Here is a 24,344-nt window from a genome sequence, read left to right on the forward strand (position 1 = left end):
TCTCCACCAGGCTCCCTAGTCTAAACCAGGAGAAAATCCTGAGAATCCACCACAAGCGAGTACGAGGGGTTGATGAAGCGACTAACACGCGACTGACGCAATAATGACAAAAGCAAAGAGAAAACTAATATCTCCCTGTGTAAAAAAAGGCGGTGACACACTCACAGAAGACAGTGAAGAAACTTTCAAAAGGAGTTTGTGGTGATAAGAGCTGATAAAGGTGCCGGGCTGCTGTAGACATGATCACTTGATCACCGCAGTGGAATAAATACGTCACTTCCTGCCCCTGCCAGCTGCAACCGGCTGCTCCACCACCACCACCACAATCCATGATTAAGGTTGGATAGTAGCTTCCTTAGATATCTATACATGTATCAAAAGTTTCATATTTAGCTAAATCTTAGCTAGAGGATGTGTTGTCCTTTTAAAGTAAGTTTGATTTTCAGACCTGAAACTAACTCTAGAGATGGTGTCGGGAGTAGAACCAGAAATAGGTAAAACACACAGAGTAAAATGAGATGGGGTTTTGACTCTATAAGACCAGCAATTACAACAACTACATCAGTGTGGAGAGGGGCAATAATCGGGACTGTAATTACTGGCCCTATGACAGAAACAGTATTTCTCAGAAAGGCCAAAGCTGCCTCCATGAAAAGCTGAAATAACCGTCTCTCCTCTTCCTCTCGCACAGCCCTGCTCTTCCCCCTTTTGTCTTCCTCCTCTTTAAATGTCAGAGAGGAAGCGCTTTGATAATAGGTGAAGGGAGAGGAACTTTGCTGAACTCAGCTCAGATCTAAAATCAATTTGAAAAAGAGCAAAAGGTTGAAGAGGAAGCTTGTTGTGCGTGTGTGTGTGTGTGTGTGTGTGTGTGTGGTCACCTGTTTGTGCCTGTGAGGAAAGATGACAACTTAAGTACATTGACCTCAAATTTCATAAATTCCCAGCCTGTAGATTGTAATTACAACCTCTGTAGTCAAGTGGATCAGCCTGAGAAATGCAGGGGAACAAATTGACACAAGATTTAACTTCATGTATAAAATATTGTCCCATATAATTTTAGAACAAATGACTGGTACTATTAAACCTCCCTTGTTTATGTTAACCCAAATCCAGAAGTGGCGGGATGATCAGTCTGATTACAGAATGAAGCCCTGGACAATCTTAAATCTAATCTGAGTTCTGTGTTGTGCCCTCTACTGGAATCCTCCAGTAACACAGGTAGGTCCATGACGCAGCCGGCTGCCTCAGTGCACGTGTGGTTAAACTGAAGCCCTTACTGGCCACAGACCATTGTGGGGTTCTTTTGTGGGAGCGTTAGCTGTCTCATCAAGCATTTGACTTCTCTCCTGTCAGTCAATCAGATTTATGTCCTCCTCCTCACTCACCCAATGAGAGCCCCCACTTCCTAAAGCTACAGAAGGAGGCCCCTTTGTTCGATAATGTAACGATAAAACTACATGTACATTGTAATACAACTGTAATCGTATTTATGAATATAAACTAATATAAGATGTAAATGTACCACTAGATTAGACCTAATTTCATATGACGACTACTGTGTGTGTGTGTGTGTGTGTGTGTTTGTGTGCGTGCGTGTGCGCGCACTTGAGAGACAGTGACAGAGTGAGTCTGACTAACTGTGAGTGCTTCTGAAAGCTCAGTGTGTGTGTGTGTGGGACACTTTTGTGAGTGCTCACATGTGTTTTGTATCATTTGTGTGACAAGAGATGCCTCAGTCTGGTTTAACTTTGTAAAGATTTGGGTGAGAACCCTCACACTGAAGTATTATTATAACTCACACCTACACTTGCTTTTGTGGTCCGCTGGTACACATATGGCTCTCGATGTTTTGTTGCTGTAGCAGTTTTAACAAGTAACCGTCACAGGCAGACGTCAGAGTTGACAGGCAGAGATTGAATGTCATTTGAACTATTATACAGCCGTCCTTTGTTTACATGTGATGAACATGTCTGAAGATCAAGACTAGCAACATTGTATGTTATGAAAACTTAACCCTTGTGCATCCTTTCGGAGATGTTTCTTTCTTTTCACTTTTTTTAATCATGTTTTATTTAAATTATCTAATTTACTGGGGTCCACATGGTCAAAATGAATATGTATTTGCAACTAACAGATGTTTCTAATTCGGTGTGCTTACCTCTTCTGCAAAGACCTTCCCTTTTAAAAGTTATTGTAATTAAGTAACAGTTGAGAGCAGCACGAGTATGAATACAGTGAGGATGTAAAGATGAGGTTGTAAGCAGATTTTCTTGTCTCCAACATCTCCATGTGTTTGTGATAACATGTCAATATGAGCTGAGAGCAACTGGATCTGATGACACTACTTAGGATGATTTGACAAAATATTTGTCGTTATAATATAGCATATGGGAGCTGAATCATAAAAACTGGGATTTGAGTGTTAGTTTGGTAAAAGGATTCACAAGGGTTAATCAGGCTGTGTGCAGTCTCACCCTCTTAGCTTTCTCGTAACAAATTAAAAAAGTGGAAAATGTTTTCTACTACACATCAAGTTTTCCTCTATCATTAACTCCCATCCTTTGGCACTTCACATATTTAAAAGTGAAATAATAAAATGAAGATCATCATGTAGACAACTGTTTTATACAGCATTTAGAACTATTGGAATGAAATGCTAAAATAAATCTTTCTTTCAAAAGTTCAGATTATGATCTCCCTTCTCCTCCATCTTCATCAGCTTTGACTTTCCAATCCAAGTCACAAGTTTTGATTGTTTTCACATTTGTTGTTTCATGTAGAATCCAATTCAACAACATTGACTCTGCAGTTGTAACGTGCCAAAAGATGGGATTGTGTTGCGTTAGAGAGCTGAAGTGTGTTGTTGCTGTGGTTGTATCAGGTGGAGTTAGACATGTTGTGTATCTGCATTGATCACATATGATGCAGCTCATCAGTCCTCAGAGGAATCAGGACAGACTCTCTGAGCTGTTTGACGTTAACATGAACACGGATATTCTACCTTTTTTTTGACAGGGGACCATTTGTGCTCAGTTGTGCAATAGAATTTCATCATTCAACATTTTCTCTATGAAGTTGATGTAAATGTATATTGGTCGGATGATTTTTGCGTTTGTTTTGTTTTCATTTTCAATATTGTTACCGTAGGCGTCTAGAACAAAGACAATGTAATTATTTTTGTTACATAGAATAAAACACATAAATGTCAAGAGAAAGTGTGTTGTGTGTCCTCCGGTATTTTTTTACACACACACTCGCACACGCACACACACACACCCACCCACACACAGTCAGCTAAGAGCATGAGTCACTATCTAGCAATGACGTCACACTGCTGCAGTGACGTCACCGCTCACGCTGTTCTCATGGTAACCACCCTGAGGCTAAAAGACAGGGGAGGACATAAACACACACAATACGCTTGCACACCTACGTTAAGACACATTTTCATACACCCACACACTTCACAGTCAAATTTAATGACTGCGGAAATTAATTCTCCCTCTGGTATTCTCCGGACACTCATTCACTCAGCTGGACAGAGAAATTGTTAAACACAATGACTCATGTAGAATAAACCTTGACTACAGGAATCAACACAACCATTTTCTTCGCATGAAAAATGCTAAATGCTGCGCCTGCATCTGGTGTGGAACCATACAGCCCTGGGGCCTTGTTCAGTAACAATCCTCTGGATCATCTGGCATCATCAGGGATACCTCTGCCTCCAGCTCACCTACAGAGAACAACTTCCCCCCCGTCCTCGGCTACCAGACTGGGCTCTGAGGACCGTAAGTGGCCTGAGATCAGCATGGACACGGAGGACGGGGGTGAAGGGGACAGATTGGACATCGCTAGGACGGCAAGAGTGGAAGACTGCACGCGTGAGATATGCTTCATCTCAGAAGCAGCTACGGACACAAAGCCAGGAAGCAGTTCATCCTTTTTCTCTGGATTCCTGTAAATGAACAAATCTACAGTCAGCATCCATGCAGCCATAATAATAGCTGGTCCTCAGCTAAAGTGAATCAGAAAAGAGGAAATTAAACAGGAAGACAAACATGATCCAATAATCAGTAGAAGGAAAGTGAAAAGATTGATGAAGAGGCTGGAAAAATACTCACATGGTAAATTAATTGTACCTATTTGTCCAGTCCTATAAACAATTCAAAGTGCTTTACAGCACAGGTCGCATTGCCCCAATCACACACATAATCATACAGCACTTCTGTATGCAGCACTTATAGGAGTGCACCATGAATCCACTCAGCACTGCTATCAGGGGAAACTTTGGGTTCAGTATCTTCCCAAGGACTGGAGGAAGCAGGAATCGAACCACCTACCTTATAGCGGATGACCCGCTCTGCCTCCTGAGCCCTTCCTGATTAGGATTTCAGGTAAACATCTGCAGAAACCAAACCCTGCACGGTTGCATGGTGTTGTATGGCCGAGGGCGGCGACTGTTTCCCAGTGACATCACAAAGTTAACACAAGTCCTGGCAGATCATGTTAAGACTAAGTTTCTGTATGCTAAGTGCATTTTCTGCATCGATTGAACGGTTTGATTCTTTTATTCTATTTCTAAAACACTTAGACCTGATTTATAATAAAAAAAAAAAAAAACATGGAATCTAACTTTTTACAATATGGCGTCGTTGACTAAACCTGCTTTTTTTTTATGTTTCCATTGCCCACCCCTCCATCCGCTCATCATGGATCAATATGAATCTATTCTGAGGCTGCGTGTATCAGGCTTCAACTCAGTGGAAAACCAAACAATCACATATGCACACGTCGAGCAGCTGAGAAACAGTGAATCACACTGCAGCAAAAGAGGTCACGGTGAGGAGGTGCAGTTTGCAGAGCGGCCACGGGATGGGGCTGCAAGCTCAGGTACACTCACTACTGACACAAATGCTCCGTTTTCCTCACAACCTTATAGTATGTGACTAAACACAAAATGCAGCACATAGAAAATCTGTAATTATGTTCTGGTGAAAAGATGCTGACATTTGGATATTCACCACCTCCTGTTACTGACAGTGCTACTATCACCATGGTTACCACCACATGTACTACTACTACCACAAACATTACACTAATGCTACTACGTAATGTGTTTTTTGAAATATTTGATGCAACAAATACATTTAATTGTGGAGACATTAATGTTTCTCCCTCTCCTATTTAGTCACTTGTAATAAGCATCCCCATGTACTGCAAACTTCTTATATAATGTTTGATTTCGAGGAAAGGTTGATCTAACGTGTCAGTTATATTATTACCATACTAATCACACACTGTAACTACAAAAACCACATTGACTTCAATGAAAACCACATTAGAAGGAGCCTTCGTCAAGTTGCCCCTCTATGACGCAATCGCTCTTTAGAAGCGGCATTTGATTTATCATTTGATTTGTTCATTTCCTGTTCCTCTCTTTTTTTTCATACTGGTGCTCCATAGATCAGCGGTGTCGCCGGGCAATAAAAACCAACACACTGAGAACAATGTGTTATTGAACCTTAACCACATGAGGCAGTGAGGTGAAGTGAACATGGAGGATCGGCTCCATGTTCTCTCTTCCCTAGCTTTGTCCTCACAACAGCCCTGCAGCTACAAAGCATGTGTGATTTTTGCTCTGGTTAAAACATGTGAAGTCACATGGACAGGACACTAATGGCCCCGTGTTTAACACGCTGTACAACCTTGGTTTGAAATGAAGGTTACATCCATTATCTGAGACCTTTAGGCCAATTTAACTCCCCCCCTCTCAGCTCTGCCTCCCCCGCTCAATCCCTCTCACTCTTAGCTTTAACAGCCTCACAGTTTTAAACTTAATGATTCGTGTTACTTTTGCTTAAATTGCGTCATAGAAGACAAATGATTTGTTGTCGCATATCCCAGATATTTTTATTTAAAGGTAAAATATGACAAATTTTGCCACTTTGAGTTGAAATATTCATAATTTTTCATAATTTTTACAACAGTAACAGTACCTAGTAAATTCCTTTCAATTAAATGGCTGTTCATGGAGGTGATTTGTTGTTAAGTGTGTGCCTGGTTGTCCCATGAGCCTCTTCGGCAAATGCACCGTCAACAGAGGACAGCAGTAGGTGGGGGCTGGGTCACGCTGAATAAGGAAGCAGGGCTGTGATTGGTCAGAGGCAGGAGGGGGATTGGACGAGGCTGAGCGAGTGATTGAACGGGACCAAGAGGAATGGAGGGAGAGGGAGAGAGACAGAGATAGCAGCAGATGGATTGCTGCAGACTGACGAAGGGTTGACTGTATATGTGACGGTGGGAGTGTGTGGATAACAGAGAAGTGTGTGTGTGTGTGTGTGTGTGTGTGAGTTTGTGTGTGTGTGTGTGTGTGTGTGTAGGATCATGGTTGTGAATGAGTGGGTGTCTTTCATGTGCTCTGGTACTGGATGCAGAGAACCATAATCCTCCTGAGGAAAAGGACATAGAGTGAACAGGAAGCTGAACACGCTCCACACTTCAGCTGCCTTCAGTGCAGGTGCAAGCTCAGCAAACTGCACTGAGACTATCAGGAGTTTCTCCATGAATGCTGGAGACTGCAGAAGGACACCTTGGTCCCATCTTGCTTTTACTTTTGCCTGAGAGGACAAGTTTGTCTTCATCCGCAGCCAGGACTGTTTGCAGCTTGCACCTTTGGGAGCACGAGAAGACGCCATAGAGAAGATTCTCTATGATGAAGATGAGTCTGGACCCGATGCAGGTGATGAGCGGACAGGTCAAGGAGCTCAGGGTTGCCCCCTCGTCCAACGGGGACAGCAGAGGATCATGGGAGGAGAAGGAAGTGTTTGACCAGGATAACTTGGGCCTCAGCACCAAGCCAAAACCAGTGAGTGTCACTGACTGTTTTCTGTGTTCATATGTCATAGTTAGTGTGAAAGTTCCACCTCATCCGAGAGCGAGGGCCTCTTGTTGAACCAATTACCTGACGACAAGTTCCTCCCTCTCTCCCCTGCCCCTGCTCATCCTCCTCATTCAGATGTTTACATTGACCACGTGCAGCTGTAAGCGTAGCTTATAACTAGGGGGCCAATGGGAGGGAGGGTTGCGGTCAGGCAAGGTGAGACTGAGTCGTCCGGTTTGGAGCCGCACTTCTGCGATACCCCTCTCTGCGTTTAGGAATGGACTGAAGCAATAGTGTTAAAGTTTGAGAGCAGAGCAGAAAATGTGTATTCACGAGCCTAAGTGTTTTATTTCCACTGGAGTTTGGTTGGATGATTACACACTAGTTTGTTCTTAATACTATTCATTTCAGTGGCTTTAGTAGGCACAAGCTATGATATAAGTTAAAATGAATAACTGTATAATAAATATACAAAATTTATATATATACAAAATAGAAACTAATAATTAAAAAAGTATTGGGGATAAATAAATGTATGTATTCTTTAAACAGACTAGGTGTTGTGAACATTTTGATCATTCAAACTTCTCGGAAGCAACTTTCCTGCTGAGAAACTCAACTCCAGCCCATGAAAGGTTATCGTCCATCTGATCTGACAATTGAGAGAACCAGAGTCACTGACTGGCAGAGCTCACTGCTGTTTATAGCAGTGCAGGATGTCAACATACTGCACAGGGCACAGTCGCATTTTCCAGGGTGTTGGAAGGGGGGGGGGGGGGGGGGGGGGGGGGGGAGTGGTGCTAAGCCTGACAGAGATCTATGAGAGAGAACATTTAAAACGTAATGCACAAGAGAAAAAAAGAGGAAGATATAAGAGGAAAACAGCAAAGAGTAAGGAGAAGACTGATGAGGAGGGCGAACTGAGAGCAAGGTCTGAGTGCTCAACGTGGATAAAAGCAGAGTAATCTCTGCTGCTGGAGGATTAGTGTGACCATATTTTCAGACTGTAAATATCCATGATACGGTGTGGCAGTCATACAACCCTGATCTACTGCTCTATAATATTATAATGGAAATATGGGTCTAATGGAGAGCACAGATTCATCTCTGGGTTAAGATTGCTTTATTTAAAGACATATAACAGCATTGGTGTGGAGCAAATGATTATTCATCAGAGTTAATGGACCTGACAGATTACAGGGATTTTATTCTAATGAGATGTTTATATGACGGTTATAACTGAGCAGGATCCAGCTGTGGCCCTCATGACATCATAATTCCTTATTTTTCTTAGTGTATTGTATTCACATGTGATTCCTGGTTGTAAACATAAAATAGGTTGAATATGTTTACAGTATTGAGAGCGCTCTTTTATTTATCTTAATTTCATCGCAGAATATTTGATTGACTCTTTGATTTCTCCAAAAAAAACAAGAGTCCGCATTCACCTCCTTTCCGTTATCATACATTTCCATGGATGAATGCCCTGTCATGAAAAACTGCATCCCCCATGGGGATGAATGTGAAAGATCAATACGGAGCAAAGGTGGTTTCCAGTAAAGAGGGGGAGGATTGGTAGAGGGGAGGCTGAGGATGTGAGCTGGCCGACGGATAAGCAGGTGTTCCTGGAACTGAGGAGAACTGGTGTAAGGCAGGCCGACCAGCAACTGAAGAGTGAATCATTGTTACCCTAATTAGAGCTGATCAAATCTGTCAACCACAGGTGTCATTTCAGTACAATGGAGTATTAGGGCCAGTTTGAGAGAAAAATAAATTCTTATTTAAAATTTCGAGAAACAAGTCGCAATATCATGAGAATAAAGTCGTAATTTTAAGAAAATAAGGTGGTAATTTATCATAAGATCAGTCTCACCTGCATTAAAATGACAAATGTGGAGCATTTAGTTAAGTTTCACTATGGTTTTAAACCCTAATATTAGTTTTTTGTTGTTATATTAAAACTTTTTATTCTTTTAATAGTCTGACTTTTTCTGATCAAATTACGACTTTATTCTCCAAAATGACAACTTTCTTTTATAATACAACTTTATTCTTATACTATTACAAAGTTATTCTTGAAATCTCTTATTATATTTTTCGTCATATAGCCCATTTCATTTCAGTGGAAAGACAAACAGAATAAAACTATATATGATATAAAGATATACATAATAAAACTAAATTAACAGAGCAATCATTTAGTTGTGCTTTGTGTATTTGGGCGAGAAAATAGATTTTTATCAGCGTTATATTTTCAGTGTAAGCTCATAGTAGATAGATTCCAGGGAAACCGGGACATTAACATTGTTGTTGCTGGCAGCGAGTTCCTTCACACTCCGGTGTTGCCATATCTTCTGAAGCCTCAACCTTTTACCTAGCTATAAATATCAGCCCCACCACTTGCGCTCCCAGTGGAGATGACGCTCATTGAGAGAGGACAGACCGTTAACACTACCAGTATCAAATTACAGCAGGAAAGTATGGATCAAGCCCAAAGTGTGTGAGATGTTATTCATGGAGTAAACTGACTCGAATGGATGAAGCAGACCCAAAGAGTCTGTATTTTCTGCTGTAAACGGAGCCCTTTAAAAGCTATATTTGACCAGACTGTGTCGCACCTCTACAGCTTTTAATAGCTCCTAAAGAATGTGTTGACATGTAGGTGTCAGAAGTTGCAAAGACAATAACAGGCCACAAATAATCTCGTATAGGAGAAATATAAAGTTGTGGGAAATTCTTTCTGATGAATAAAAACCCCAACTGTCATTCTGCTAAGGTGACAGGGAGACGAACCCGGAAGGTGGAGGGAGGCGTGTTCTTCGTAAGTATGCTCCATCATCACGTGTGGTCACTGGTTGTGTCCGTGGCAGCTGAGCGACCATCACCGTCGCCCTTTCCCCTTTTTCTTAACCTCCCCCGCCACTCCTGCATGGTCACACATCCACCCACTCTACTAACCCGCAGCCTGACCTGATGCTTCTTCACATGTGCCGTCATGTTGATTTATCGCCCAATGGACAGTCACTGAGCTGATGAATCAACTCCCTGTGTCCCAATCACCACTTACCTCTTTGATATCATGCTGCTGCCATATTTGGATGTTGAGACTAATTGCATGCGCTGTCACAGGCTGAAGGAAAATTTGTCTTATTGTGTGTCTGAGCCTAAATCCAAAACATAAATACACACTAAATGATATTTGAGTATTTTTTAAATTTCGAAAAACCTGTTCTTGGACACATTTATTGAAGAAAGGCTGAGTTTTGTCCACCAAAGTGGATAAATTGTCTTTGGTTCAGCAATAAATGAACACCAACATGAAGACAGATAATCCTAAAAACATGTTAAAAATATGTCTACCTACTGACGCCACAATCAGAATCAGAATCAGAAACAGAAGGTATTTATTGCCAAGTAGGTTTACACCTACCAGGAATTTGCTCTGGTTATTGGTGCATACAATGAACATAGAAACATAAAAACACAATAAATACAACACACATAAGAAAAGTAATAAAAAAATATATATATTTATACAAAGTAACATGTATTTAGACATAAATATATCTAAATAAAAATGTATAAAAGATATAAAAAGTGAAGTAAAAAGTGAAATGCAAAATGCAAAACAGTGAACAGTGTCAGATTGCAATATGCAATGTAATGCAAACGTCTGTCTCTATATGGACCGCATGTCTTGCGAACCGCTCATCTCATTGGCTTCATCTTTGACTTGTGTGTTGCTAATTGCCAGAGAATGTGCAGTGCCGGTTCTGGTGTGACATGTAATACGTTAGTAACAGACAGTAAGTATTAGGTAGCAGTCAGTGGGGGCAGGGCAGTCTGCCTTCAGTCTGCAGACTGAGTTGAAAATGACTTCTTCTTTGTCCTGGGATGATGTAAAGCAGTGGTCCACAACTGGGTCAAACCGCCGCCAGATCATTTTGATAGTGTGATTATTTTTATTTCACTACATCAGAGATTCACACACAGACACAAAGCACAGATGCTGACCTCTGCCATGGCAACAACATCCACAGAATCACTTCCTGTTTGGCATTTTCTTATTGCAGTAAAAGCACTTGGTTTGTTTTGTTAGTGCAATGCTTTATATTGAACCGAATTACAGAGCTTTTCTTTAGAAAAGTTGTGGACTTGAAAGTCTGAAGATGGTGTTGATTGCTGAACAGATATCTGAAATAGCTGACATGCACTGCAGGAAAAAATAACTCCAGTTGGGTAAGTGATTCCAACTAATATATATATATAAACCATACATATGAACAATAAATACAATTTAGTTCAATTTAATGAAAAACATTGACCAGGCAGAATGAACACAAAGTTTAATAACCACTGCTCACCATGTTGATAAAAAGCTCTGAACACAAAGCCATCACACAAACAATAAAAAGTGTCAGTATATTGTAGAAACTGTTTGAGGAAGACTCACAATTGACAAGTAATAATTCTGAAGTAGCTCCAGAGCGTTAACACAGGACAAGAGAACAGCCTATTACAAACAGGTTTGAACAGGCATAATACTATTATAATAGTATAATATGATTTTTATATATACTTATATGCATGTATGTACAGCAAAAATGCATTTGCATTTCAGTTAAAATAAAAATAGATATAATAAGTACATATTTTCATGAAATGAGCAATAGGTAGAACTCAAGTTATTCTTTCGCAATTATTGTGACATATTCCTGTGTGTTGACTTAGTTCTGTCCTGAAGAAGACAACCTTTACTTGCAGCCTGGGGAGAAACTCTTCCTCTCTGGGGACAATGTAAAGCTACATGCTTATGTGTGGGTGGTGCAAACACAAACCTTTTCACACACACACACACGTGTTTATATGCACCATCAGTTTATTAGGTACAATAGGTAAACCTAATGCAGTCAGGTTTCAGATTTGATGAATCATTGGCAGACAGTTGTTGATTAGTCGGATCAGTTCTAGAAGATGTAGATTGTAGGGCTGATGAATTAAAGGATGGTGCATTATTATGTTAACCTTATTCAAATCAATAAGGATATGCTTATTAATAGGTAGACCTCTTTGTATATCGAATTTCACTGTAATAATCTGTTCAGTTGAATTATTTTTCCATCTGATGTGGGTCAGGATTAATCCTGACAAAGCAACCTGTGTGAGCATGTTTGTGTGTGTGTGTGTGTGTGTGTGTGTGTGTGTGTGTGTGTGTGTGTGTGTGTGTGTAACAGGTAAGTCGGTGGCATATCAGCATGCATCATAGTTGTGATGGAACTGGGCTAAATACAGTGGACATGGCTGAGTGAGCCCGTCGGCCTGTGGCCCAATTACCAGCACACAGCCGTTGAGGCACGGACACAACATTCATGTGTCTTAATACACAAATCTCTGCCCCAAATGGAAACACACACAAATGTATATGTTTGTGTGTATTATTTTGAGATTTATTCTCATGCACTACAGGTAATCCATTGAAATTTGACATTTAAAGTTCTAAAAAGTATTAATAATGATAATTAATAATTAAGAAAAACAATCTCTATTAACAGATTTATTAGAGTGCAGAACAAAAGATAAGTTCACCAATATTACATGCATGCATTCACACACGTGGGCAAAGATATGTGAACTTGTACAACCATCAAACACACACACACACACACACACTTTCACGTACACATTTGTCTGCTTTAAATGAGTTGAAGCCCATCAGCTGATTTCCGTTGCCCGCTGTGGGCGCCAGTGCCGGGTGCCCCCGTAGGAATTCTGCCCTCCTGCCCCCAGACCCAAGCACTGAAGCGTAAACACACACTTCAGGAAACATGAGCACATCACAAGCCAACGGCACCATCACCAACTGTTCACAGAGGGTGTGTGGAGTAATGATCTCAGATATGAGGAGGATATTGTCTTCTCACGCTTTTTTGTTTAGAGTTTAAATAATTCCTTGTATGATCAGTCCAGCTTTAAATAAGACTTTATGTTATTGCCTGCTGTTTCATACACAAACAGAGGCTGAAATATTTGGGATATGAGATGCATCATTTTCTTGCCATGAATTACAGACAGTGTTTTATTTGATTTATATTGTGTATGATTTATATTGGTAGCAGACATTGTATGATTTTTTTTTAATTTAAGGTTTAAAAAGAGTTCAAATCATCTTCAATTATTTTCTGTTCTTTATCTATTCATTTTTTATATTTTTCAAAATTGTCTATGTATAATTATGATTTATTTATTTATTATTGTATTAAAATTATTGTTATCATTATTTTAGTAATATTTTAGGTAATTTAACATCTCAATACTATCATGTTATTGGTGGGAGGTTATAGTATTCTTACCTGTAAGTAATTGGGATGGTTCAATAATAATAATAATAATAATTGATAACAGCAGTTCTGAAACATGGTCATGTCATCAACAAGCCTTTCTCCTCGCAAATAATTTGTATATAGTCCCTCTGAGAGTTTCAAAGAAGCTTTTAATAAAGTGTCCTCAGTTGTAGTGAATGAAACTGGTCACATTGCTGAATAGTTTTCTTATCGCTTATAGATAACACAATTCTACTAATGATAGATCACTTGTACACAGTGATAGTGGAATGGCATTACTAAACATAACGGGCAGGACAAGGAGCAACATGTGTCAGGTTTCTGCATGTAGCCCAGCATGTATTGTGATGAGCTCTAATAAATCCTTTAACTGCATCTAAATTCGGTTTTAATAATGTTTCCCACGAGGTCTTTCAAAATAACAAGCATCACAGCAGCTCTTGCATGCAGTTGTAAAAAGGAAATGTTTAAAGTATTCATAGCAGAGTTTCCTTTGAGGGTCACCAGAGGTTAAATGTAGAGTCATCATCTTATACTCATCCTCCCCAACGTGTTTCCCAGTCATCGTTTCAGTGGCTCGCTCATCTTGCCTTAGTTTCTGTCCTCAACATACTCTACCACGTCTGTTTGTCCCCTGCAGCCGAAGCCAGAGAACGCGGTGACTATTGCTGTCTCCTCTCGCGTCATGTTTCGGACTGAGCGTGAGCAGAAGGTGTTTGAGCAGAAAGGAGTGGAGGAGTATCTGAGATACCAGATCGAGCACGAGAACGAGCCCTTCGCCCCTGGGCCTGCCTTCCCGTTTGTCAAAGTAAGAGTCACACCAACACACCAACAGACACAAACCCGAACAGTGCAGACCAAGACGGATTTTCGACCTTTGTCTTCTGACAGGCTCTGGAGACAGTCAACGCTCGTCTGCGGGAGCTGTACCCAGAAAGTGAAGAACTGTTCGACATTGTTTTGGTGACATACAACCACGCACATGTAGGAATTCGACTCATCAACACAATCAACCATCACAGTAAGTCTGAGCCTCAGTTTCCCAGTGCAAAGAAAAGGGGCCTTGTTCCAACAATCTCTTTCAGAGTTAGACAACATGGCAATAAGACATCAGCCACAATAGGAGGAAGTGTAAAGTTTATGGCTTTGGCGACAGTCAGGCCTCGTCATGATATACAATGTGGCAGACAATAAAAGGGCCTTTAAATAACTTTCTGTCATGGAGCAATGGCCATTGATTGGTTCATAACATATCAACTTTCAAGCACCAACACACATAGTACGCATGAGCCTGACAAGCTCATTATTGCTCCATCACACAAACTAGGCACAAAATCACTTCGCAATCACAAGAATAATTCCATTCATCAATCATCATCACCATTGTTACAAACACTTTGTTCAGATCTTTTTTTATAAACATTCTATGGTGCAGAGTTAAGTTAGAAAACTGTGTGTTCATCCTACCTGGTTTATCTGCAGTGAAGATTTTAAAGTCAGTGTTTTTCATAAAGTGAAACTGAATTTGCTTCCTTACTGTTTGCGTGTGTGGCTTACCTGTAAAGTTTGAATGACTAACTTAGCTTGTTCACACATGACATGTTGGCTATTTCCCATGTCTTTTAAATGATTGACACAATCTTTAGACCCAAGTCTCAACTTTTCAAAATAAAATCTCCGTAATTCAGCTCAATATGATACCTGGTGATACAGCCACAGAGTTAGGAGACATTATCATAAACCGATTAATCGTTTGGCGTAATTTACTTAAAGTTTGGTTGCTTTCAGTTTTTGTAAATGAAGGTTGTTATGGATCGGTAATGTCGCACAAACACACATAACACTGCTGGTCTAAGTGTTTATGATCATATTCTCCCATCCAGTCGGTTTTCATAGATCCCAAACTTTGCATGAGAAGCGGTACACCAGCTTTCAGACCCAGTTTTTGTGCCTACACAGCAGTTATAGATCAGACCCCAGGTCTGTATTTGGATGAATTATAATTCAGAGACTTTCAGTGAGAACAAGGTTTCCCACTGATGTGCAAGCCCAAACCATGAAATTAATTATGTCTGGCTTTTACTAAATGTCGCTGCGTCCATTTTTGTGTGTTTTTATTGAGTCCTTTCCTGATGAAACATTTAGGGGAAACAATAAAAGACTGATGTAATGAGATAATCCAGGTCGGTCAGGATCCTGAAGCAGACGTGAGCTCAGCTGAGGGACAAACAAACAAGTGGATCAACAGCTGACTATAGAATCCTTCCCAGGAAAATCTCAGACCCTGTGCTGTGGCGACATCTTCCTTCACAGACCGCTTCCTGTTCCTTTAGAGCCGCGGGCCGGGATGAGCTAAGAGAGTACGTCCTCCGGGAGGCTGGAATAATCCAAGGAGCCGAAACAAAAACAGGTCGGAGCGGAGTCAACAAAACAACGCACGGCCTTCCAGATGCTTCATCGTTAGATCTCACTGGTGGCTCTCTGCATGAGGGGCCCCGACGCATTCAAACAGTCCCCTGACCTCTGCTTCTTTACTGCAGAGCTAAAGGAAAACATGGTTCCTCTCATGTCACGGAGATTAGAGCTTGATGAGCATCATTCAGTCCTTGGTCTTCGCTGGAGACATAACTATAAGAAGTGATTGAGACTGAAATATCGACATTTCCTTTGGCTTTTCACATTCAAAAGTGCGATGTGAAATACACATCAAAATATTTAGCATCTAGTCCCACTGGCTATTTATAACAGCAGCAGGATGGAGTGTAAAGTTTCCCTCCTTGCATTTGGATGACTCGGTACAGCTCTGCAGTTCGCACATAGCCCTGAATGACAAACATAGGTGACCGCCAGAAATTTGATACATCTCTTTAGCATGTATATGATCATAGGGCGAGGATGACTGACAGGTCTTGTAATGTTCGCCATGTGAAGTAAATTGAGACTTCATGTTAAGACATTATCGTTCCCGGTGGAAATCAGAAGTGTAGCCACGACATGACCTCAAATAAGCATCAGTATTCATAACATCTGACCCCTGGCTGCCGGCAGAGGAAAGTATTAAAACTGAGCGATGACGCTTCACATATGTGGACGAGACAGCGGCGGCGTCACAGTCCTGCTGAGTTCCTGCTCCCTGCCTCAGATCTTTAAAGCAAGCAAATAAATCATGCAAAACATAAATGATGTGAAAACATTTTTGCAGAGGAAGACGAAAAAAATAAGACATCAAGGGTTAGGTTATTTTCCATCGAGTGACTCCCACGCTCCAGTACCCATGTTAGAGGCAGAGGACGCAGGGGGGACTTGAACTGATGAGGGGTACAGTACAGATCCATGTAGGGGTTAAGACCCTACGAGGGCTTCACTACAAAGCTAAATAAACTGTTTGGGAAATCGAATGGTTCTTTGAATGATGGAGGGATAACATAGGGAAAGATGAAGTGCATGGTGAGAAGCAACAAAAAGAGGAGGAAGTCAAAATTACACAGACTACGTGTTCAGCAGGTATGACAGATGGTCAAATGAAAAGACAAACTGGATGCTTCGTGGGAAGTGTAGGAGTCAAAGTCAGGATATCTCGGCTTCGATTTTCATCATTCTTTATGATGACTTCCCTCATCCGTTTGTAAATTCAATGTCAACTTGTTATTTTTTAGTATGAATTAAATCGTAGACAGGTTTCTTATCTACATTTTGAATAAATGTTAAAGTTTGAAACTTGAATGTTAAAAAATTCTAAGGTTACTTTCAATGAATGCCATGGCCTTGTAGTTTCTTTTAGTTAATGATGAGAAAATAAATGTCCCAACCACTGACCTTCTCTTTCACTATAATATTTATTTATAGAATAAACTTTATACTTCTGTCCCCTTTACAACAACCCCTCATTCTCTCTGGTCCCCTCATATATAACAGCTCGTTTAAAGAGAACTGAAACGGTCTACATGATCTGTTGAATGTCACGTAGCGTCTCTGCTTCGGACAGAATTAAGAGAGGGAGCCTCCCCTCTGCCAAAATGCAAACAGACACTTTCCCACCAGTCTTAATTCCTCCTGGCCCTCGTTTGTACAGCCCGGCCCCTCCCCTTCCCCCCTCTGGTCCACTTTCTCCGTGCTTGTAAGTTTATCCTGTCACCCTGTCTGGACCCCGTTGACCCCTCCACCTCCCCTCCCGAGACTCCTGAACCTACGTATCACAAACTTCCAACTGTGCCAAGCCTCAGTCTACTGTAGAAATGAAGATCTTAACATCAGCTTAATAAACACTGTAATGGATCTGTGGCGCAGAGAAAATACTGACATTTAAAACTGAGTGATGTACCTGCTGTTGTTTGTCTTCTCCGTCCTCAGACTTGTTCATCGAGAGGTTTTGTATGACGGGGGGAAGCAGTCCTATCGGCTACCTGAAGGCCTGGCAAACCAACCTCTACCTGTCCGCTGACGCCGACAAGGTCCGGGAGGCACTGGCAGAAGGTGAGCACGTATGCACACATATGACTCATTTAATTGTTAGCTTTGGAATGAAAGATGGCAATTTACAGGATAGTCAAGGTTAGAAATTTCTCATTCTGGTTTTAGCCATGATATGATGACTGTGTGGGACATGAGAAAATGATTATTGATGTTCCTGTAAAGATGTTTTAATTGTGGTTTCACAAAGGGACTGTATGTGAGGTTTTTGATCTCTGACTGCTGTTCTATTTATCAAATGTAGATAAATTACTCTGAAGGATTATCTAAGATAAGTTAAAGTACAACAGACTCACTTTTATCAATACAAGGTGTAACATACATTTTCTGGGCTTCTACTATCCGCAATGACTTGAAGGGGTCAGTAGGGAACCTCAGAGTATGTAAACAGTCACTCTGCAGACTTTTTCACTCAGTCCATTCTAGAAAATATGTCTCATTTTGTACTTCCTCCCCCATATGAGTCATATAGGTTCGCACCATATATACAGGCTATGGTTCGCACTCGTCCCTCAGCCCCACCCCACCACCTCCCCTCCACACCGAACGAGACACCAAGCAGACTTGTTGCTGAGCTAGAAGCTAGTTAGCTACCGCAGGCTAATCACGACAAACCACACTGAAGAAACACTGCAGCGTGGGGGGATGCAAGGAAGAGAATGTGTCCGTGCACATTCCTCCTAAGAACGTTACTGTTTGAAACCAGCGGTTAGCTTTATTTCTTATGACGTGCCGTGTCGACTTGCTCAGTCTGGAGTAACGCACACTGTCCTGCTAAATCTTGAACAAACATGAGGTTGTGTAACCGACTTTAAATATGTGGCTGGTCTTCTATAGCGGTATCCAAACATAGCGTGACTTTCACCCAGAGATCGTCAAAAAATTCACGAGAATCAGACCGGTGCTAGGCCTGGTTGCGTGTCACTCAAAGTGCAGTCAGCCAATCAGAGAAGGGGCTAAAGAGGCAGGCGAAAACAGCCTGTTTTGTCTGCAGCTCCACAAAGAGGCAGAAGAGGGGACATGGAAATACACATTGCAGCAGTTTGTTAGACTTTAAACCACTGATATATCATCTTAGGGGTACCAATACCTCAAATTAAATACCAGAAATGTGTAAAATATGGGGCCTTTAAGAATGGCTTTCAAGTGACGGCTATTAGATATGTCAGGATTTACTCATATGCAGGGCAATACGTTCTCTCAATTATGCTCTTCTTTTCTTTTTTTAATTAAGCTCACTTATATTGAATAAATAGAGATAACATTTGTTAGATGTGAGACATTAGCTGTACCAACCTGGTTGTATAAAAACAAGAAACAGCTAAATGTTCTCCTGTTTGTTTAATACATCCAAATATTCGACACGCATGATGTAATTTCTGTACCAACTGGGGTGGTTTCAAAAATGATTTCCCCTCAGAATCTGCACATCAAATGAACTGAGGGGAGCTCTTTTAATGCAAATGTGGAGACATACATTTGCTTGACATACTGTACAAGCTCTAATCCATCCAGCACGTCTAGTTTTAATGTTGTCCTTGTTGTTGTGTGTGCAAAATGATTTAAAATCTGGCCGTGAGCAGGTCATCAGATTTCTGATGAATATAATAAAATAAAAAGTCCCTTTAAACATCAATTTAAATGGACATAAGTATAAAGATACAATTCTTGCACGCACTCTGACGCACATTAAGTGTGTCTCAATGTGCTGGGGGTATAGGTTGTGAATTATCCCTCTCCTGTTTGCATAATAAGTACCAGCGACTGACATGCTATCGTGACATTACCATAAATCAGCATATTTATTTCCCGTTCTTTGTATTTGCTTGATGGATTCCTGCGTGCTACACAGGATATAAAGTCCTGCACTCAGAGGGAGAGCAGGAGGCAGAACGATCCCATTTGCTCAGACTGAGGCTCTGAATATATGGGATTATTTAAAGTCACATGGATATGCTTCAGATGGTTTTATGTTTGTACGGCGCAGCACATTTCATGCTGCCTTCTTGTCGCTTTCAAAAAGGAATAGGACAGAGTGAAATACGGAGACATACCAGGCTGAAAAAAACATGTAAACAAAAAAGGATGAAACATGTACAGACTGAACAACAGTGTTGTGCATTTTACACTGCAGGCCAGTAGGTGAGAGACACACAAAAAATGTCCATTTGGATATGTCTAACGTATATCTCATGGCATGTCTGTTTTAACATTCCTGAAAAAGTGAATATATAAAAAATATAAATAAACTTTATTTAACACACGATCAGCAAACTGTAGCGCGTTGGGTCAGTGTGCTATCAGTCCATTGGCCGAGTTAAGCATGTCTTCTTCTACGTCCTCTGATAAACCTCAGCAGCCATCTGTACCTGGGACAAACCAAGTGTCTGATAAATTCACCATTATCAGACTTGCACAGACATTCATGGGAGTCACGCACGATGATTTCCATCATAATTAATTCCCAATATGAATAGAATCACTTCCTCTCTAGCAATCAGTCTCCAAAGTAAATTAACATCATTTTGTTTTTGTTGCTGCAAAGCTTTAAATCGATTTGAATTACAGAGCTTTTACTTTGAAAAGTAGTGGACTTAAAAAAATAACACCAGTTCTGTAAATCACTCAAACTCAGAAGAGTAATAAAGCAGATTCAGTTTCATTTTATTTTAACGTTGAAAAATAAAATTTGCACTGCAGGTAAACCAGGTAGGGTGAACTGAAAGTTCTCTCACTTCACTCTGCACCACCGACTACAGAGCATTAACACAGGGCAAATTACCAGCCCATTCCAAACAGGTTTCGAATGGACATTGCACTCATCTGTTCAAATGTTCCATGAATAGCAATTTTGTTATTGAACAGCAATGTTAAGGCATTGATATATATATTTATATTTATTATACATATATATTGTATTGTTTGTTGGTGTTTTTATTGTGTTATATGGTAAAATAAATGTCCTCATATGAGGAAATAAGGTTTTCAAAAATGACATGTTCAAACACAAAGATTATTATTCAAGTTTTTATACTTTTATACTATTAATCACAGATATGTAGAAGAATTAAAAACTCCATGCTGAAACAAAAGCTCTGACACAGAGGGTCAAAATAGGATTGGACTCGGTCTGCTGACCCATATTCAATATGTTCTAGATTAGCACTGTCTAGCAAAAGCAGAACACAACACACAAAATACATCTGCTAATCTGTGCAGTGGCCTAAGGGGAAACAAACTGCGCCGCTAACTAATCACAGCGTGACCACAAACCTCTCAAGGTGACTTCAAGGACACTCTTCATGTGAGTTATAAGCTTAATGTCACTAATACAGAGACACTGGGAGGCACACAGCCATCAACAACCCCCCCCCCCCCCCCCCCCCACACACACACGTACACACATACACATACACACACACACACACACACACACACACACAAAGTGAAGTACCCTTGACATTTTACTTGAAAGGTCTATCTAATTAGTTATAAAGCCATGAGTCAATACTTTGTGTACGCTGCTGAAGGCCTCTACAAGTGTTCCTCTTTTTAAGAGCACTAAAGCTGTAATGACGTCAGTGAAAACCTTCCTCTGATTTCTTCCAGTTACTGTAAGAAAGTGAAGTGAAAGGGAAGGCTGGTTGTTGTTTTGTTTTTTTGCCAGGGTACAAAAAATACAACAAGACAGGTGTCCATGGGGCAAGAAATACAGTTTGGAGTGGTTTTTACTTTCCTTTACATTTTTATATGCACTTTTTTGATATTTACACAGATTTCCCAAGGAATCGTTTATGCATATTAATATAAAAGATCAGGCATTTTGAGAGGATGCAGCTTGATTGAATTTAAGTGGACTACTTGAGTTTGGCAGAGGTATGTTCTCAATGAAGGACATTCTAGTTGTAAAATAAATACTTGATGCTTCAATGTCATGATTATCTGATCAGTGCTGCTCTGCTGCTCCCTATTCTTTCTTAAGGGCCAAGTACCCCGCTGCTGCAGTGCAGGGTGACCATGAAGGAGGTGTAACTTTCAGATAAAGTCAGATGGTTTATGGTTATGTTTGGGTAGTATGGACTCTCCTTTGCTGCTATGACTGCTGCAAATAAGAATAGCTGTAGTTTGAAAGGTGTGTGAGGCTCTTTTGAACAGAGCATCACTGAGAGAATATCAAGAACACCCTCTGCTGGACCAGCAGGCAAACTACTTCAAACCACAATTTGAATTCACATTAGTTATAATAGTAAGAATGAAGAAAAAAATTCAGAGCTATAAATATATTAATTTAAATGAATCACTGGCAGTCCTGTTTGATTTAGTCAAGAGAAATTAAGCAGAGTAAAGAGTAATGTACATGTGAACGTCTGAAGGTAATCAAGTATCTATGGCTTTAGTTTAAAGTGAACCACATTAGGTGGAGATAGAGTAAACTAAAGTGAGGGAATGTGAAAGTAAAACATGAAGACAAAGTCAAAGTTTCTTATAACCCGTTGTCACCTCTGTGTGTGTCTGTGCTCAGGCATCGCGGCAGCCACCATGTTCATGCCAGATAAGCTGACGGAGGTATCGGAGTCCCAGCTGAGGGTGGCGTTTGACGGGGACGCCGTCCTCTTCTCGGATGAGTCAGAGCGCATCTTCAAGGCCCACGGGCTGGACAAGTTCTTCGAGCACGAGAGGGAAAATGAGGACACGCTGTTGGAACATGTGTGTAGTTTTAACTAGATATTGTTATCCCTTGAATAGTTGCTAATCTGCTTTGACAATGGATTTATTATACCAGCTCAGACTGAACAATCATAGTGCAGATTGCATTTCACTCTGAGGTTTGTTTTAAACCCTAGTCTTCTTTGCAGCATTAAACTGCCCTGCACCTCTAATAACCTGTAAATGATTATGCAGATGTTTATGATATAAAATTCATTTAATTATCGGATTATTCGATTGATAAATTATGTAATATGTAAATATATGTGATAATGGTTTATTAAAGACAACCTGCAATTTTTTTAATTGGCTGAGACCTTAGCAGGCTTCACACTGTGCTCCATTAAAATAAAAATAGAGGACAGAAAATACACAAAACGCAAGATAATGAAACACTAGAGAACACACAATCTCACCAGTGTTCATCCTAAACTGTTCCTCTCTGGCAGGGTCCCCTGAAGGGCTTTCTGGAGGCACTGGGGAAGCTCCAAAAAAAGTTTTACGCCAAAGGCCAACGCTTGTCTTGCCCCATCCGGACCTTCCTGGTGACGGCTCGCAGCGCGGCCAGCTCTGGGATCCGGGCGCTGAAGACGCTCCGGGCGTGGGGCTTGGAGATCGACGAGGCTCTGTTTCTGGCGGGAGCGCCGAAGGGCCCGATGCTGGAGAAGATCCGGCCTCACATCTACTTCGACGATCAGATGTTTCACGTGGAGGGAGCGGCAGAGATGGGCACCGTCGCTGCCCACGTGCCCTACGGCATTGCACAGAAACACAACGCCAAACAGAAACCAGGAGTTGGGAAGTAGACAGCAGGACTTCAGGATTCAGCTGGAAATGGAACAAGAGCAGAAGGACATCTTGAGAGGTCGGAAAGATGAACATTGACTGTATTATTGTAAGTGGAAATGTATCATTTCCACATTGTAGGAATTTTATTTTAAGTGTCTTTTATCACTGTGCAAACTGTTTTAGCGTATAATCGTAGTCCAGGTAGCGGTCAAGTCTGGTACCCGAGGTGACATATTTAAGTGTTTTGTGTGAACTTGATTCATATGCAGGGCTGCACATAACTTTTTCGGTCTGGTTCTCGAGAGATCAGCAGGAGATGTTGCTTGGTGCCGACACTTTAAAGTGGAACTATAACCCTATAAGCTCCTGACTGCTGTGTTCATGTGATGACCAGAAACGCAAAATCTGATTCAGCTGGGATCACACCAAACAATGGACGTAAAATGAAACCTATGAAAAGGAGCTCATCCCCAAGGGAATACTTGGTATATAGATAAATGGCTGAAAAGCTGGTCTACTAATGGAATAAAGACAAACTGGCCGGAGGCCTTCTGCTGTCTCCCAGTTCCACGAAGGAATGTTCCGTTAATGTTCCAGTTATGTGCACCCCTGAATATGTCTACACAGGATTTTCAAAGGTGCTTGATTGCCATGGCAACCTGAACGTCTTTCTCTCACTGCCGCATGCATTCATGAAGAAGAAGCCTCTTCAGCTGGAGGACACAGAGTGAATGGATTCGCTTTTTAGGTAATGCACAGACCCGTCTGACTCTGTCAGTGAATGAGCAATGAGCACAACACGGAGACACCATAAGGTGTGATGGCAATGAGAGTAACTCACAGTTTATGTATAATTCATTTCAGATTGACTTGTTTTAATGTATATTACTGCAGATAGAGATATGATTTACCATTGTGTCTGTCCAAAACAAACATAGCAAGCCATACATTTCAGCTGGGGCCTTAGTTTCAAGTAAGACACGAGATTTTAACCAGACCAGCAGTTGTGGTCGGTGCAGCACTTGAACTGTGGCACATGAATGGTCCCCACAATGAAACCTCCAAAATCCATGATTGATTTCCATCACCATTAAGGTTAGTGTCCTCAAAGGCCATCAGTGCCTGTACACCAGAGGTCAATACAGGACACAGCA

The 24,344-nt window shown here is 41.0% G+C and overlaps 1 protein-coding gene across 1 annotated transcript; it reads left to right on the forward strand.

Moving 5' to 3' along the window:
* The first annotated feature begins 6,245 nt into the window (after positions 1–6,245).
* Positions 6,246–23,207, forward strand: nt5c1aa (5'-nucleotidase, cytosolic IAa). The gene is made up of 7 exons (XM_053447056.1): positions 6,246–6,868; positions 9,660–9,704; positions 13,865–14,032; positions 14,116–14,245; positions 17,575–17,697; positions 22,217–22,401; positions 22,851–23,207. The coding sequence occupies exons 1-7, from the start codon at positions 6,713–6,715 to the stop codon at positions 23,205–23,207; spliced, it is 1,164 nt and encodes a 387-aa protein (XP_053303031.1). The 5' UTR covers positions 6,246–6,712.
* Positions 23,208–24,344: the final 1,137 nt, after the last annotated feature.

The sequence above is a fragment of the Pleuronectes platessa genome, chromosome 18 (assembly GCF_947347685.1).
Source record: "Pleuronectes platessa chromosome 18, fPlePla1.1, whole genome shotgun sequence".
Classification (NCBI taxonomy): domain Eukaryota; kingdom Metazoa; phylum Chordata; class Actinopteri; order Pleuronectiformes; family Pleuronectidae; genus Pleuronectes; species Pleuronectes platessa.

Excerpts from the sequence above, each read along its gene's own strand:
- nt5c1aa (XM_053447056.1), top strand. The coding sequence starts at position 6,713 with ATGATGAAGATGAGTCTGGACCCGATGCAGGTGATGAGCGGACAGGTC. Across the intron at positions 9,705-13,864 it reads TGGAGGGAGGCGTGTTCTTC|CCGAAGCCAGAGAACGCGGT; the intron begins GTAAGTATGCTC and ends TGTCCCCTGCAG. Across the intron at positions 14,246-17,574 it reads CAACACAATCAACCATCACA|ACTTGTTCATCGAGAGGTTT; the intron begins GTAAGTCTGAGC and ends CTCCGTCCTCAG.